This window comes from Antedon mediterranea, chromosome 3, assembly GCF_964355755.1.
Source record: "Antedon mediterranea chromosome 3, ecAntMedi1.1, whole genome shotgun sequence".
Lineage (NCBI taxonomy): Eukaryota > Metazoa > Echinodermata > Crinoidea > Comatulida > Antedonidae > Antedon > Antedon mediterranea.
In genome coordinates, this window is record NC_092672.1 from 25960196 (window position 1) to 25975715 (window position 15520).

General features: G+C 33.9%; 2 protein-coding genes across 2 annotated transcripts; both read left to right on the forward strand.

The window, feature by feature from the left end:
• Window positions 1–2: 2 nt before the first annotated feature.
• On the forward strand, window positions 3–4250 carry LOC140044213 (mucin-like protein). Its single transcript, XM_072088691.1, has 8 exons — window positions 3–41; window positions 290–451; window positions 966–1455; window positions 1654–1836; window positions 1953–2072; window positions 2435–2637; window positions 3178–3265; window positions 4057–4250. The coding sequence occupies exons 1-8, from the start codon at window positions 3–5 to the stop codon at window positions 4248–4250; spliced, it is 1479 nt and encodes a 492-aa protein (XP_071944792.1).
• Window positions 4251–5775: 1525 nt separating this feature from the next.
• LOC140044214 (uncharacterized) lies at window positions 5776–14547 on the forward strand. Its single transcript, XM_072088692.1, has 16 exons — window positions 5776–5800; window positions 6365–6550; window positions 6787–6971; window positions 7405–7585; window positions 8054–8176; window positions 8554–8676; window positions 9152–9274; window positions 9639–9881; window positions 10184–10306; window positions 10552–11010; window positions 11247–11371; window positions 11469–11697; window positions 12063–12182; window positions 12595–12815; window positions 13116–13184; window positions 13795–14547. Exons 1-16 carry the CDS (start codon window positions 5776–5778, stop codon window positions 13837–13839), a joined length of 2580 nt encoding a protein of 859 aa, XP_071944793.1. The 3' UTR covers window positions 13840–14547.
• The last annotated feature ends 973 nt before the right edge of the window (window positions 14548–15520 follow it).

The following is a 15520-nucleotide window of genomic DNA, read 5'->3' on the forward strand; positions in this document are numbered from 1 at the left end:
ATATGGATTTGCTAATGCTCCTGATGGCGGCTTTAATGAGGGTTATGAAAATAAAATAATTTGTCCATTCTGGGCGGATTCAGATTTGTCAGATGACCAAGTGGGTAATGTCTACTATCAGGTATGTATTCGGCAACATTCCTTCACATTTTAGAGACAGTTTAGATTTGAATTAAATTTTAAAATTACATTGAATTGCTTTCTTGATAAACTTAATCTAAAACCAGAAACATGTGAAATGAATGGCAACAACAAACTAGTTAATCCTATACTTATATTTCCTTTACAGGTTTATGATACTGAAAATTCAGATATGCTAAGATCAGCATCAAATCGCACCAGATCATTTATAAACGACGACAGTCTCTTGACAGATTTTGAAGCTAAATGGTTGTTATTGGTCACTTGGGATCACGTGCCGCAATTTCCCGTAGAAAGCAATATAGACAATGTAAGGTGATGAGACGATTGGAACTTGTGGCTGTTATTCACTATTCATACTACCTTACCGCTTCAAACAATTTCATAATATTTTAGATACCTTAATCATTAACTGCATATTGAGGCGAAATATCTTTGGATGATACGATTCTTCACATCGTGATTGTCAAATTCATTAAATGCGTCACAAGCTTTTATGATTGGTGAATATGGTCACATATTTATAATGAGGTTCCTTTAATTTACTACCATAAATTAATACCAGAAGTATCATACGCTTTCTTTTAAAGCGAATAAGTCTATATGGCTACAGTAACAACGATTATAACGGATTCAAATGTAAGTTTTATGCCTACAAAGCTCATTATAACTCTTGGTCTCGTTCAATCAGAAGATGAAAATAGAATAATCAGAAAATAATGGTGCATAGACGTAGTATAACTCAAACAATTTACCAACATAAAGGGCCGTTGGAGAAAATTCAGCTTTTACGCCATTTACCGTAGGCCTAATCTTCATTTCAGACGGCAACATTTCAAGCTGCACTTATGACAGATGGCATTTACAGTTTTGTCATTTTCAACTACGAAATTGGTGGAATGCAATGGAATCCAAGAATTCTTTCTGAAAAGAATCTGGTAATCGGTTATGGTGTTGGCAAAAGCGGAGAAATGAACAACGTCCAGCTAAATTCAAATTTCTTTCCCACTGAAGATTCTAGGTATTACCCTGATATAATCGGTAACACAGGCCTAGAAGGTCAATGGTTCTACAGGCTAGAGGATAACAATGACCTCACTATTAACTACCGACAGTACTGCACAGATTGGCGAAAGAGTGAATATGAAGATTTGAACCGTATACAAACGTGTCCCTGTAGTATATTTCAGGCGTTTTTTGACTTTAGATATGGCTTTTCACAACGTGGATTGCCTGGAAGATTGGAAGCTGCAAACAATGTAGGAGGTCAGACGTTTTCAGACGATCTTATCAATGATATTGAGAATGCCGTTGGTATGTGTACCTAGTTTAGAGTTATCTAAATATTACATTGATTTCAGAAAACCATCCAACATGAATGTTTACGTACGATGGACATTACAGTATAATAATAATAATAATAGTTTCGATGCGGTATGAGGCGGCGTCCGTGTAAGATATTCGTGTTTGGTAGGGAAAATTTACAAGTTTAATTTTTGTTTGTTATATTAGGTACACCATTTTGCTTTCAACCAAGATTTGCCTGGTTTGGTAGTACTGTCCGATGTTGTTATCGCAATGATGGGTCGCTTATTGAAGGCTACGGAACTGATGTATTTGCTAGTAGCTTTGTACAAAAATACCAATATATCGAGGGTTTTTTCTTTGACTCTACGGCCTATTATAATTGGTTTTGTAAGTTGTTAGTGTATATTTTATATAAAAGAAAACATTTTTGTAATTTTAACACAAATGTTCAAATTTGCTGGTAATTAGTCAATTGATGTAACAACCTTTAAATTGTATTTCAGATTCAGATTTGATTCCGCGATATACCTGCTGTGAGAAATCAAATGATCCATATTATTGTGATCTTTATACAGAAGTCAGGCCAAAAGCCACATGTACTAACTATCGGCCGCCATTTTTCGGTATGTATACAGTACTATATTATTAGATAACATTAACCGTTATAAAACACGGCAACAATGTTAATGTATGTCTTTAGAATATTGGACGAAAAGAAGGCTACCTGGCAGTCTCGATCGGGGCAAATGACCGAATTATTATACCTTCATGAATACAGTATTTATAGTTCATTAGTATAGGAATAGATAGATAGATATATAATTGAAACATATTTGTATAAACATGAAATAAAACGGCCCACATTGTTACAACAAAATAAACAAACCTCTTATAATGTGCATGCACTGTTAGGCTGTTGTCTGCGTCTACTTTGAAAAAGAATCAAATAATTAAAATGAACTAACCACAAAGTGTAAAATTTTAGGATGGATGTTTGGAGATCCCCACATGCGTACGTTGGATGAGTTTGAGTATACTTTCAATGGACTTGGTGAGTTTATTTTAGCGACGATCGATGACGATTTCTTTGTGTTGCAAGGCAGAATGGAGATTCCAAAAAGCGATGATGAATCTGTACAGGCAACAGCATTTACCGCTTTTGCAGCTCAGGAAAATGGCACTTCAAAGGTAACTCACAAGTGTTTTAACTTATTCAGCTTTCATTAAAACTGGTTTTGATCAAAACGTTCTGTTGTCAACGATCAATATAGGTTGATCATACATAAAATGATATAGGGTAGGGCCAATATTGATTCTACTATTATCTTTCTATTTGGTTACATTTTCCCAAAAATTCCAAATCATTCAGCACTTGAATCTGTTGCTTCTTGTCCCGAAGTTTATTTATTTTCTGATTCCTACTAAGTTTAAACGTGGTATTCATTATATGTTTCTCGTTAGTCAGTTAGTATATATGTTGGTGGTGGGTTCTCAATTTTGGATATTTGATATTGAATATATGTTTTTGTCAAAAATCGTCTGTAAATGGGAACTTTGCAAAAATGTTTCATAATTATCAATGCTTAGTTTTAATCTGTTCTTGCATCATCTTTTATTGAGTATAAAACATACAAATAAGTTGTGTCTTCCTATAGTCTTATGTCATTATGTCCTCCTACACTATTCTCTCTTTTAAACTTCTTATTATATTTTTTTATTATATTAAAGGTTCAAATGACACTGAACGATAATGCAACAGATTTTGACATACTGATTAACGGAAGTTTTTATTTGAATAAAACCATACTGAATTCTGGTAAAGTACTGTTTGAATTATTTTCATTGTTGCCTATAAGTTTACCTTAAGACTTAATCCACAATCCAACCTGGATCAGCATTGTTGAAAATTGATATTTTAGGATATTTTAGGTTGTTTTTGTGGAAGATGCTATTGTTTATTTCCTGGTGAAGTTTGTTCTTATTGTGTTTGTATATGGATGTACAGTACTATCTGAAATAAAGGAAATGAATACATGAAGCAACTTTGTTCTTTGTCAAACAAACGCTTTAAAGTTACGCGTTGCAGTCTTTTTTATTTGGGTGTTTAATCAAAGAACATATAACACAAGAATCTCCTGTTCGTCCGAAGCGCGTAACAATTTCGAAAGGCATTGTGGGATAGAATAAAGCTATGGGTGGAGCCATTGTGAGCCATGGAGTAGGGCGCCCGCATCAAATTAGAAAGTCAAAATCATAGAGGGGATCTGCTAATGTTCTAGGGGGAATAGAGTAATTGACTGAGGAGTAGGGCGCCCGCATCAAATTAGAAAGTCAAAATCATAGAGGGGTTCTGCTAATACTCTAGGCGGGGGGGGGGGGGGGGGGGTAGAGTAATTGACTTCCTAGTTTGGAGGGGGCGCTGCTCCATGCTGTGAAATGGCGTTGCCCAGTTTGACCTTTTAACCCTGTACTTCCGATACTGTGTTTTGAATGCAAATTGAAGAACAGGAGATTCTTGTGTTATAATTTCTTTGGTTTTAATGTAGACACACTGTTACATACTAGAAATATTAAATTAATTTAAAAAAAGGTTATTTTTAATAATAGGTGCATATATGCCACCAAACGATCCGGAAATAATCATAAGCCTCCCAAACACTAATTCTACTGGATACCGTGTTCAGGTGACCTGGAGTTCTGGACTTTCTATATCTGTTGGTCTAACATCATCTGTCTTGGATGTAGTGCTCTCAGTACCTGAGGAATATAAGGGGAAAACCAAAGGATTATATGGTAGGTAGAATTTACACACTGTTTTTGATATATTTTTATTGTTTGTTTTCTTACTTTACATGAAGTAAACCTATTTGATGTTTTTTTTGCCCGAACGTCTGTGGTAAACACTAATAATTCAAGAGATTAATTATGTTATTACTGTTAAACAGTTACAAGATATTTTCCGAATATAACTGAACATGACTATCTAAATATTTATTTTGAACTAAACAATGCCGATGGAATTCGAAACCAGGGCTTCAGGTTCACAACCTGAAATCATACCACCATTTTCATACATAACTGTTCATCCATAAAGTCATGCACATTTGTGTTTATGCCTAATACGTTCGAAGAAAAATAATATAGCCAGAAAACATTCATAGTTACGTCAATTGCAGATATTATTTCTATAACAGTTTAAGCAAAAAAACAGGTATAAATATTTTTTCTTTAAGGTGTTTGGAACGATGATATAAGTGATGACCTTACGTTTCCAAATGGATCTATACTGGAAATACCTAACAACAGTTCGTTGGCAGAAATTTCTGCTTATGAGTTTGGTCTCACATGTAAGTAGCAAAATAATAGAGTTCTCGTATTGAAATTATAATTAATTTCTAGAAATTGTATCAATAACATGACAATGTTTTTAATTTGTGTACGTTGCGTCTACGTCACTGTGTTGCGTCTTTTTTCGAAACGCTTAAAGATGTTTTGTCCTGTCCTCCTGACAATTTGTTTTGTTTAATATGCAATTTTAATGTTAAAATATTACAAAATATACTTACCTTAAAAAATTGCAATTTAAATCAAAGGAATAGTCAAATTGGCTGCCAACAAATTGGTTTTTAATTGAACCTATTCTGTCATTTTATAAGTGAAAACTTTTTTTTAACTTGTTTTCTAAGTAATAATTGATTACTATATTAAAGATGAGAAATTAACTATTATTCAGTCTTATTTTATTAAGCTACATTTTATATGCCTTTAGGTGAAAATACATCTTTAAATTACCAGTACACAAAAGTGTATACCAAATTATTTAAACAATTCTATTTTTCAAAAAAACTGCCGCATGATATAAATAGAACGGTTATAGGCCTAAGTATAATTCTTATCTTTGTCCTGTTGTATTTTCAGGGAGAACAACAAACGAATCAACGTTGTTTGAATACACTGCTGATGAATCATGGGAAACGATCAATAACCGAACATTCAAGCCACTCTTTCTTGATGAGCTGATAGAAAAATACCAAAACACGACAATATATACAGAAGCGTTGGCAGCGTGTGGTGATAATAGGGAGTGTCTATTTGATTCGCTAGTAACACGTGACCTTTCGTTTGGACTTAATACATTAGAAACCAGCGACAAAAACAACGAGGATGCTGGAGAATTAGGTAAATTAAAATTAAACAACCTTTATCAATAGAAGAGTGAACATCTTCATTGCTTTGCCGTGTAACAACTCGTTACCAATGTATTGGTAGACCTGTATTGATGATTTAGTATACAGATAGTAGCAGGGTTGATACACTAACAATGTGATGATTCTTTACCCCGTAATCAGAAGTGATATATATTTATATATATATATATATATATATAACCATATCAGGCAAAGAACATTAATTCTAAACCGCCCGGTGATATACTGAAATTTAATTAATTAATTTGAAACGATAAAGATGAGGAAATCTGTGAGAATGAGAAAAAGTCGCTCCAACCGAGACTCGAACTCGGACCGCCTGCTTGATATGCAGATGTCCTAACCATTAGACCACTGGGGCTTTTATGGTATTGTTCAAACTCGATTGGATAGCGACTCTTTAACATTCTCGGAGTGGTACGGCGGAACAGCACTAGTCCTCAGTTGTACGCACGCGCACCAGAGATCAAATTGATACGCCCTCATCTTTCAATATTTTTATTCACGAGGCGGGATCTCCGAAGATCGACACCATATATATATTTCAATATTAATTGAGGCCACAGCAAACTTTCTACCAAACATAGCCGAATTTATAGCAATTACCCCATTCAGTTCTGTAGTTAAGTTCAGATTGGTAATCATAAGTGAAAAGTTATACCTGAAAATCTCAGGAAATAAGTCTTTATTTCGACATTAATTCACAGCAAACTTTCCACCAAACATAACAGAAGTTGTAGCAATTAACCCATCCAGCGCTGTAGTTAACTCAAACCAGCTTCATGCTACAGTAGGTACATCACATATCATTCGAATCAATGCATTTGATCCAAACGGAGATGATATCCAATATGGATTACAGGATACAGTTCCAGGAGCTGGTGTCGATCAAGGTAATGAAAATATAATTCTAAATAAAAGTCTAATTTAAACTGTTCTTTATAATCATAATAGGCCTACGCTAGGTACCAAAAGTTCTTCATTAACCTCAAGTAACGCGCTTAGTTGACGTGGAATGTTAGTGAGACACGCAATGACCGCATGGTACCGTCAAGGCGTTTATCGAAAATTTACCTCAGGTGTGATGGGTTTGCATTGAGATTATGTTTGATATGTTCTTTTGATTTAGATGGAATTTTTACATGGATACCTGAGAACACAAATGCCGTCACTCTCACTTTCATTGTTACTGACAGCAAAGGTTCTGTAGCCGCCTTTCCAATCGAAGTTATCCTGTGTGAATGTCTTAATGATGGTGTTTGTGATTTTGAAAGGCTTGTTGATGGTTCGGACATTCTCAATAATCAATATGCCGTAAGTTCGTTGCTACTTTGGCCGTATTTTGAATTAATATCAGCAAAAAGACAAATATTTTGGCACATATATCATTTCAATACTTCAAAAATCACAAATACATAATATTATACCTGTATATAATATTTTCGAAACAAAAAATGGAAATGCCGACAATTCATAACAAGAAAGATAATAATTATAATACTGACTTTGTTAGAGAAGTCTAGTTTGTTGTCTGTGTGCAAAAAATGAGGTTTGTGTGCAATAACCATTACTGGTCGAAACTCTATACATTTTAGAAGTTCGGGTTCATGGTAGAAGAGGGTTATTAACCACAATCAAGTACCACTACTTACCAAATACTTATTTTAAATGTTGAAGCATTCGTTGTCTTTTCGAAAAATTAATGTAATGTAGGCCAAACAATATTACATTTAAATCATATATACAGGTTGCTGAGTGTGACTGTCTACCGGCTTGGTCTGGTACGAATTGCAGTGAAGACTTTGATGCTTGCTCAGGTGAACCATGTTACCCTGGTGTCGTCTGCACCGACGAAGAAGCACCTTCAGCAAATGGCACATGTGGTGACTGCCCGGATGGTTTGATTGGAACTGGTTTTAAGTGTTTTGGTAACTTAAATGAATATTAAATGTCTTCAAAGTACATGCATTCCAAAAAAGTCTGAATTATGAGGCTTGAGCTATGTCTACAGTCAAACTGTATGTGACAAAATGTGTGTCAATTAGTTTGATAGTGTAGACAGAGCTACAGTATTTGATCTCAAGAAGACATGCAAGGCATGTATAGAGATGGAGTAGTTGAAGCTGAGGTTTTGTTCAACGTCTGTCATATGTTAGGATCGTTTCCATGTCATTTGTGTTGCGTCATAGTTGAAACTTGACTGTAGTCGTTACACAAATTTCAAAGATATAAACTAAGCTGGAGACACGTAGCAGCACCTAAGCTCAAACCAGCTCTATATTATACTTGTATGTAATATGTGGACATTATTACTGTACAATAACTACACAATATTGGATTATAAATGAAATTGTTACTCCTTTAAACATAAATATATTAATTTGTTTTTATTTAAGATGACAACGAATGCCTATCGGGCGCTGCAAATTGTCAACAAGATTGCACCAACACGTTGTTTTCATATAACTGTAGCTGTTACGAAGGCTTTGAATTGGACGCTGATGACAGCTCCTGTAATGGTAAGAAAAAATAAAAAGTAGTTAAGATTTGATAGAGCATGGTAAGTTTACTAAAACCATTTTCTACATCATAAGAAATAAGAGATATAGTACTGGTGATGAATAGTGGCGATACATTGGGATAGCTAATATCGTAGTGAGTTTGTTGAAAAGGATTATATATGTATTATAACTTTATGGGTATGTATTGTATGCTAGTAACATAATAAAATATACACTTGTTTACGATTTGACTTAAACATAACATCTTTTAACTACTGGCTCGTTGTCCTAAATCACCGGACCATAAATGAGTTTCAGTCGATATGTAGATTTTCATAACCGGTACATTCGTGTCGTATTTAACAGTTGCTAAATTAACAGTGTTTGGTTTACAGATATAAATGAATGTACTCTGATGCTAGACAACTGTAGCCCCAACGCTACGTGTCTAAATACAAACGGATCGTACGTATGTTCTTGCGTCACTGGGTTTAATGGGGATGGAGTAACGTGCACTGGTAAGTACTATTGCATAAGCAATATCGATTTTAATCAGATAATTGTGTCTCCGTTAAATATTGTGGCGTGGGATCATAAACTTTACAGGTGTTATCGAAAAGTAATTTTGCATGGATGAAGAGGAGAAAAAATGTACGTGATGGATACGATTGGACGAAACCAGAGGCTTTGGAATTCGATCGCACTGGACTGGTCAAATAAACAGAGTCGTCGGCTAACGTGACGAAGAAAAGTCCAATCCGAACACTGGTTGTAAATCACTAAGGGTTAAATTACCAAGTCCAATGGTTACTTTTATGTGAATCATGGATACATCTTTGTAAAACTATATTAAAAAATGCGTAAAAATATCGAAGTGGTAACAATGGACAAAGTATCCAAAGAAAGTTGATAAAGTTATCGTATTCAAAAGTTTTAAAGATAGTCCAGTGCAAACAAGACTTAATGCTAATATGTATTTTACTTTAATTTCAGACACCAATGAATGTGGTTTAATTGACTACCCATGTGATACAAATGCAGTCTGCACCAACACATTTGGGTCATTTACGTGTCAGTGTATCGATGGCTTTAACGGCAACGGCACGTTCTGTGAAGGTAAAACGCAATGCCATAGGCCTAATACTATGCTTAGGCTACATTAGTATTATTCGCCAAATCAAGCAAAAATATTTGCTTTGCCAATATAGATCAGATATCAAACTGCTGCTATTTTACACAAATTAGATTAGTAATTATGTAATACTACCGATTGACAAAATGATGCTAGATAACTAGTTTCGACAGGAACCAGTCCTCCAAACAGTGGAAAACTGGGATTTTACAATTAAAGCAACATGTGCTAGGGGTAGAAAAAGTTTTGTGTGGATTTTATCATGATTTGAATGCAAATTAAGTGATCCTTGCGTGGCAATGGAAGACCAACTTATTTATTTCTATAATTAAACATATTATATATTAGATATAAATGAATGCTCCACTTTGCTTAATAACTGCGATGAAAATGCTGATTGTGAAAACGCTGGAGGAACTTTTACGTGCACTTGCTTGCCTGGGTGGACCGGAAATGGAACCACTTGTGTGGACGTGAACGAATGCCAGACTGGAAGCCCATGTGGTGTACGTTCGATATGTACCAACACTATTGGAGGCTATAATTGTACATGTCCAAGTGGCTACACAGGAGATGGCATAAACTGTATAGGTTAGTTGTTAATTTGTAAAATAAGCTTACTCATTACCCACAATACCTATAAAAGACGAATTCGACGTCCACATGTTTCTTTAATAGTATAGAAAACACTATATCTAGATGCTAGTTACTAAATAACAAGTTATTGCATAACAAGTTACAAAATGCTAAATAAACAACCAAGGGTATATCTTCCACATAAAAGCAAATAAACCACGTTCGTTTTTTTAAATAAAACATCTGGTTTTTAGTTGAATTAATTAATTATTTGTTTGACTTATATCATATTCAATCAATTTATTTCTAATTTACAGATATTAATGAGTGCATAAATGGAACCCATAACTGCACTGGAAATTCAGAGTGTCTAAATAGTAATGGTGGTTTTACGTGTCCCTGTATAGAAGGTTACATTCTTGAGGAAGAAATGTGTGTAGGTACGTAAGTAAGATAATGGAGGCATATATAAAACAGCAAATCAGTTTTTTGTGGTGTTAAAGTAAGAGAACCAAAATAGAGAACTTGCCAGCACCTGAAATTAGATACAAAAATAAATTGCAAAACAACTGAAAATCATTCCTAATATATTAATGTGTGAGGAGATTTTAAAATAAACACTAATGTTTTTGAAGAGTTTTTTTTTTCAATAATCTATAATTACTGTGGATTGTTCTTTTCGTAGAAATTGAAGCAACTACAAGGATGACGACAGTAGCAGAATCGCCAATTACTAATGCAGTAACAACTGAAAAACGTTCAACAGCTGGCGCAGTGACATCAACAGAAAACGAGGCACCCATCACTACTCCAGTATCTACGACTGAAAAACCGGTAACTGTCGCAGTTCCATCATCGACGACAAAACAGATAACCACTGCCGCCGGTCCATCAACAACAGAACAGACAACCACCGCCGCCGTTCCATCAACAACAGAACAGACAACCACCGCCGCTATTCCATCAACACCGCAACAGGTAACCACCGCCGCCGGTCCATCAACACCGCAACAGGCAACTACTGCCGCCGGTCCATCAACAACAAAACAGACAACCAGTGCCGCAGTTCCATCAACGGAAAAACAGGCTACAACTGTCACAACGGCAAGAACAGAAACAGAGGCGATCACTACAACAGTAGGAGGTACACTCATAATGTTTGGAAATATTTTCTTTTAGTTAATGTATTAAATTGAAGATTGTTGACAGATACATAATTAAGACCCAAGACTTAAGACAACTTAACTTACAGGTTTCGATTTAGCTTCATATATTTTGTTTGTTGTTATGATTTCGTTATGGAATCTTTAAAAAACAATGTTAATGTTTCATTATTTGGCAGAAACAATACGTTTGCATGATTGTATTTATGTATTTCAGGTGATACATTTAATGTTCAGATAACAATAACTGACTTTGGAAGTGTGGAAGCGGTATTCACTGATTCACTGAGAGACACGACAAGTACCTTAAGTGTGACGTATAGAAATACTATCTGTACATCGGTATGTAAACTTTACTATGATAAATATTGAGTGTTTATACTATAATAGTATACACTAGAATGTATAACCTAATTAACATTAATTATGTACTTTACAGATCACAAGCATCACAAGTCAAAGTGGAGAAATCAACAGTCCCCCGTCGACATGTACCGTGGAGCGGTATTCTAGTGGCAGTATCATTGCGGACATGCTGCTAACCTTTCCAGACTCTTTTACTACTGCTCAAACTCTACAAACAGAACTAACTAGTGCTATTGACACAAACGATGGTGTTCTACCGGGTACAAATTTTGCAGTTAATGTAGATGATCTATCTGTTGAACGTAAGTTTCAAGATCAGTTCAGAAATTGACGAGTTAATATCTAGATCTTTACTAATTTACTCATGGTTATTATCATTATTATAATTATAACATACACATACATAAAATATAATTTCAATAATAGATGAAAAAGTTTATTTAGTACAACATAAGTACAATGTGACATTCCAAAGTACAGTAAACATGTTGTCTGTTCCTTTTTTCTGTGATTATATTATTAACTGTTTTATGTGCAACTAAATCATAAATAAACGTGTGATTTTCTCTTCCCTGTGTCTGCTTTGAATACAATTTCATTTCATAATGAACCAACCATTTCCGGGCTGTCCTGAAATATAATGCAATGCGTCTTATTTTGTTCACAGTTCAGCTAACTTGCGATGGATTTTGCAAAAATAACGGAGCCTGTGATGACAGCGGCCAATCACTTGTATGCAAATGCGAAAATGGTTACGATGGAGAAACGTGTCAAAATGAAACCGATAGTAAGTTGATGACGTTGAAACTAGGGAAAGATTGATAGACATATAATCAGTAGGGTAAAAATAACGGTGTGCAATTAGAGATATCTCTCTATTATTTTAGTATTAAAATAGCAATTGAAACCAACGTGGAACTGATTACATTCTTCTAGTTTAGTGAGTGTTCATGGCTATGTCAACAACTGACATGGTTCATTTAGCAGGCTGATTGCATGTCAGTATTCCACAGATGATGCGTGAACCCACAGCTAGTTGCTTAGAAAAAACCAGAGATTAATGTGCGCATGCGTATCAGCCCAATACACATTTATATTAATTAATGGAAAATGTGTGTGGATTTTGCTAGCGACTGATTTTTTAAATTTGGAAATGAGTTTGATAACATATCCCCAATATATTTTTGTTTTAATTTCAGACTATTTAGCTGTATACATAATAATTGGTCTTGCTACCTTAATTGGACTTGTTGTGGTTTTTGCACTTGTGGTGTTGTTCATTATTATCACAAAACGCCGTCAAATTAAAGACATCGATTATTTTAGGTCGGGAATGTCACCTATTTACGATAACGATTCCATTTCATCGACTTCTGAACAGCTTCATCTTTACAAGAACAGACTGGCTTATACAGCACGTGTAAGTAGGCTTAGGCCTATTGACTTACAGTCAAAGTATGATGACGCTAATTACTCTTTTCCATGCATGATTATAAGAGAGACCTAATGTATAATATTTAATCAGGCATGAAGGAAAATAACTACCGCCATCACAAAAGATTTAAGAATCTTTGATTAACCCAAATAAAATCTGGTCATATCTTCACGTTTGAAGTAGGCAGAGACTGCTTTAAATCCATTCAGGGCTGTTTGATGGTTCAATAAAATTGTATATTAAACATCGATATAATAATCCAAAATATATTTTTCTTAAATATAGGACTATACTAATTACAGAAGAGGCGACGACGAGGTGATGCGACCGTATGTTGTTACTGGTAATGAACTGGTGAGTTACTAGATAACATACGAATGTAATATAGATTGGGCCTAACAAACTAGCAAACATACTGTTGCAGTAGCACTGGGAATAGTACTAAACTATTCTGAGCATACATAAGCAATAATACAATTAGACACTTTCACACTCCATGCCTCCACATAAAAGGTAAAAGCATTATTTAATTGTTCATTAGTGTTCTAAATATTCAATTCAATTCAATTTCTTTATTTCTGCAAATGCCATCAAGGGCTAATATCATACAAACATAATTATACATACATTTAAAATTTAAACACATACACATTTTAGTCATTACTACTGTAGTAGTTATTGTTTTTAATTATTGTAATTATTGTTATAATGATTATTGTATAGTTATTATAATAATTAATAAAAGTGTAATAAATTATATGACAACTATATCAGTGTTACCATGTAACAATTCTAAAACGCTAGAGAAACATTCTCAATGATTCACTCAGAGGAGATTGAGAATAATCTTCAAGGTCCTAAGTTTAGATTTTCTAATCTCATTACTATATGTGCACCTCCTCCTTCCAAATACCTTTGTAGACGGCAATTGCTTAACGATTTTGTTTTTGTAATTTTGTTTTAGGAATATGACAGGCGCCGATGGTTAGCGGAAGAAGATCTTTTTTAAAGGCATGTATTAATAAAGAATATCGTGTGGTGTAAACCTGCCTTATACTCTTATACTGATGGTGTTACGTTTATTAATTTGTATATGGTAATAGATATTACAAAACAATTATCAAGAAGCACAATCTTATAATGCAATATACCATTTTATATTATTATTATACCGAATCCCAATTTTTAATACTGAATATCAATCTTTATATCGTTATAGCGCTGTAATATAAATTTTCTCTGTATAAATATTTAAATTGATATTCATTGATATACAGAGATAGATAGACAGACAGACAGACAGACAGACATATAGATAGATTTTGTCGCAACCAGACATAAAATCAATGGATTGTTACGAAGTTCCTATCTTGGCAACGCCAGCTCAGTGCCATGTTGTTAGATTGATTGCCTTGCTAGAACTAACAATTCGGACAACTGAAATATTATTCAATAATTGTGTTCCTTCATATCGAAACTAAATACGAGACATTGTATCACCAAATCGGGTTATGAAAATGTTTAACTGAGTTTAGTAGGCCCAGTAGTAGGCCATATGGAAAGTTTGTTTACAATAAAGGTTATACATACATTTAAATGTAATTTTAAGCAGTATTAATTAATATAGTCCGAATGAAATACATTAGCTATGTACAGTTTATAAATAATAATAATGAAATATATTATATATTATATCTATGTATTTAAATATTTATAAGATGCTATATATATTTTTGTATGAACTAAATATTATCCATTTATATTTTGTTAACAATTTGCTTTAAATTGTTTTTTTCTTATTGACTTTGTAAATATAAACAAAATAAATAAATCATTAGCAATTATATTTTACCTATGTTTTATTCTTAAATGCCCAATTTAAGTTCAAGTTTCCTTATTGTGTTTTCAACAACATGGTTTAAAATCAAAGTTTATTGCTGGTTAACGACATAGAGCTTGATGTATTGAAAACCATTCCCATTTACGGAACCAACAACTAGAATAGTACAGTAGTGTTTTTTTCGAATCGTTTGCTAACTTATAAACTTTTCGAGATTAATTTTAAATGAATATTTTCAAAATCTTCAAATTGTTAATCGTCACTTTATTGGCATACTTTCAAATTTGTTAAATTACAAATACAATGTAACATAACATTTGCATATCAATTATACGTTATCTAATTCTAATTGTTTTGTTTTGTTGACTGGAACAACTCTGGTGCCAACAATTTGTAGTACGGATTAATGTGGTTCAAAGGACAGTACCATACTAAACACATCGCAGGTTAATCGAAGCAGACATCGAAAAAAAGAATTAATACCTCCTGTGCTTATCTCTCGATTTAAATCTAAGTTTAAAACGCACCCAGAAAACGGGTAGTAATAATTCGACTGAGCTATTTTGCTTATTTAGACCATTACAGAGGGTATAAAGGCGAATGAGCACAACGATTGGAGACGAAGTCCAGTGTTTTCAAGGTTAAGTACAGACATTTTTTTGATAGCAACACGGCCGTGGCTATTAAACAAATTGGTGAATACAGAGCGGAAAAATAATTATACAAAGTATATTGACTTAATACATACCAACGCTTCAATTGCATGATACCTTTATAGTTGCATAACTAGGCAGTTGTGTGTGCAATTGAGTGTAAACAATTAGTCAAAATATTGGGCCTGATTGATTTT

Bases quoted from the DNA above. Each gene is read 5' to 3' on its own strand.
- LOC140044213 (XM_072088691.1), top strand. From the start codon at position 3: ATGGATTTGCTAATGCTCCTGATGGCGGCTTTAATGAGG. The intron at 42-289 runs GTTATGAAAATA...TTTCCTTTACAG, and splicing joins TGATGGCGGCTTTAATGAGG to GTTTATGATACTGAAAATTC. The intron at 3,266-4,056 runs GTAAAGTACTGT...TTTTAATAATAG, and splicing joins TAAAACCATACTGAATTCTG to GTGCATATATGCCACCAAAC.
- LOC140044214 (XM_072088692.1), top strand. From the start codon at position 5,776: ATGATTCTTTACCCCGTAATCAGAA. The intron at 6,972-7,404 runs GTAAGTTCGTTG...TCATATATACAG, and splicing joins TTCTCAATAATCAATATGCC to GTTGCTGAGTGTGACTGTCT. The intron at 12,816-13,115 runs GTAAGTAGGCTT...TCTTAAATATAG, and splicing joins GACTGGCTTATACAGCACGT to GACTATACTAATTACAGAAG.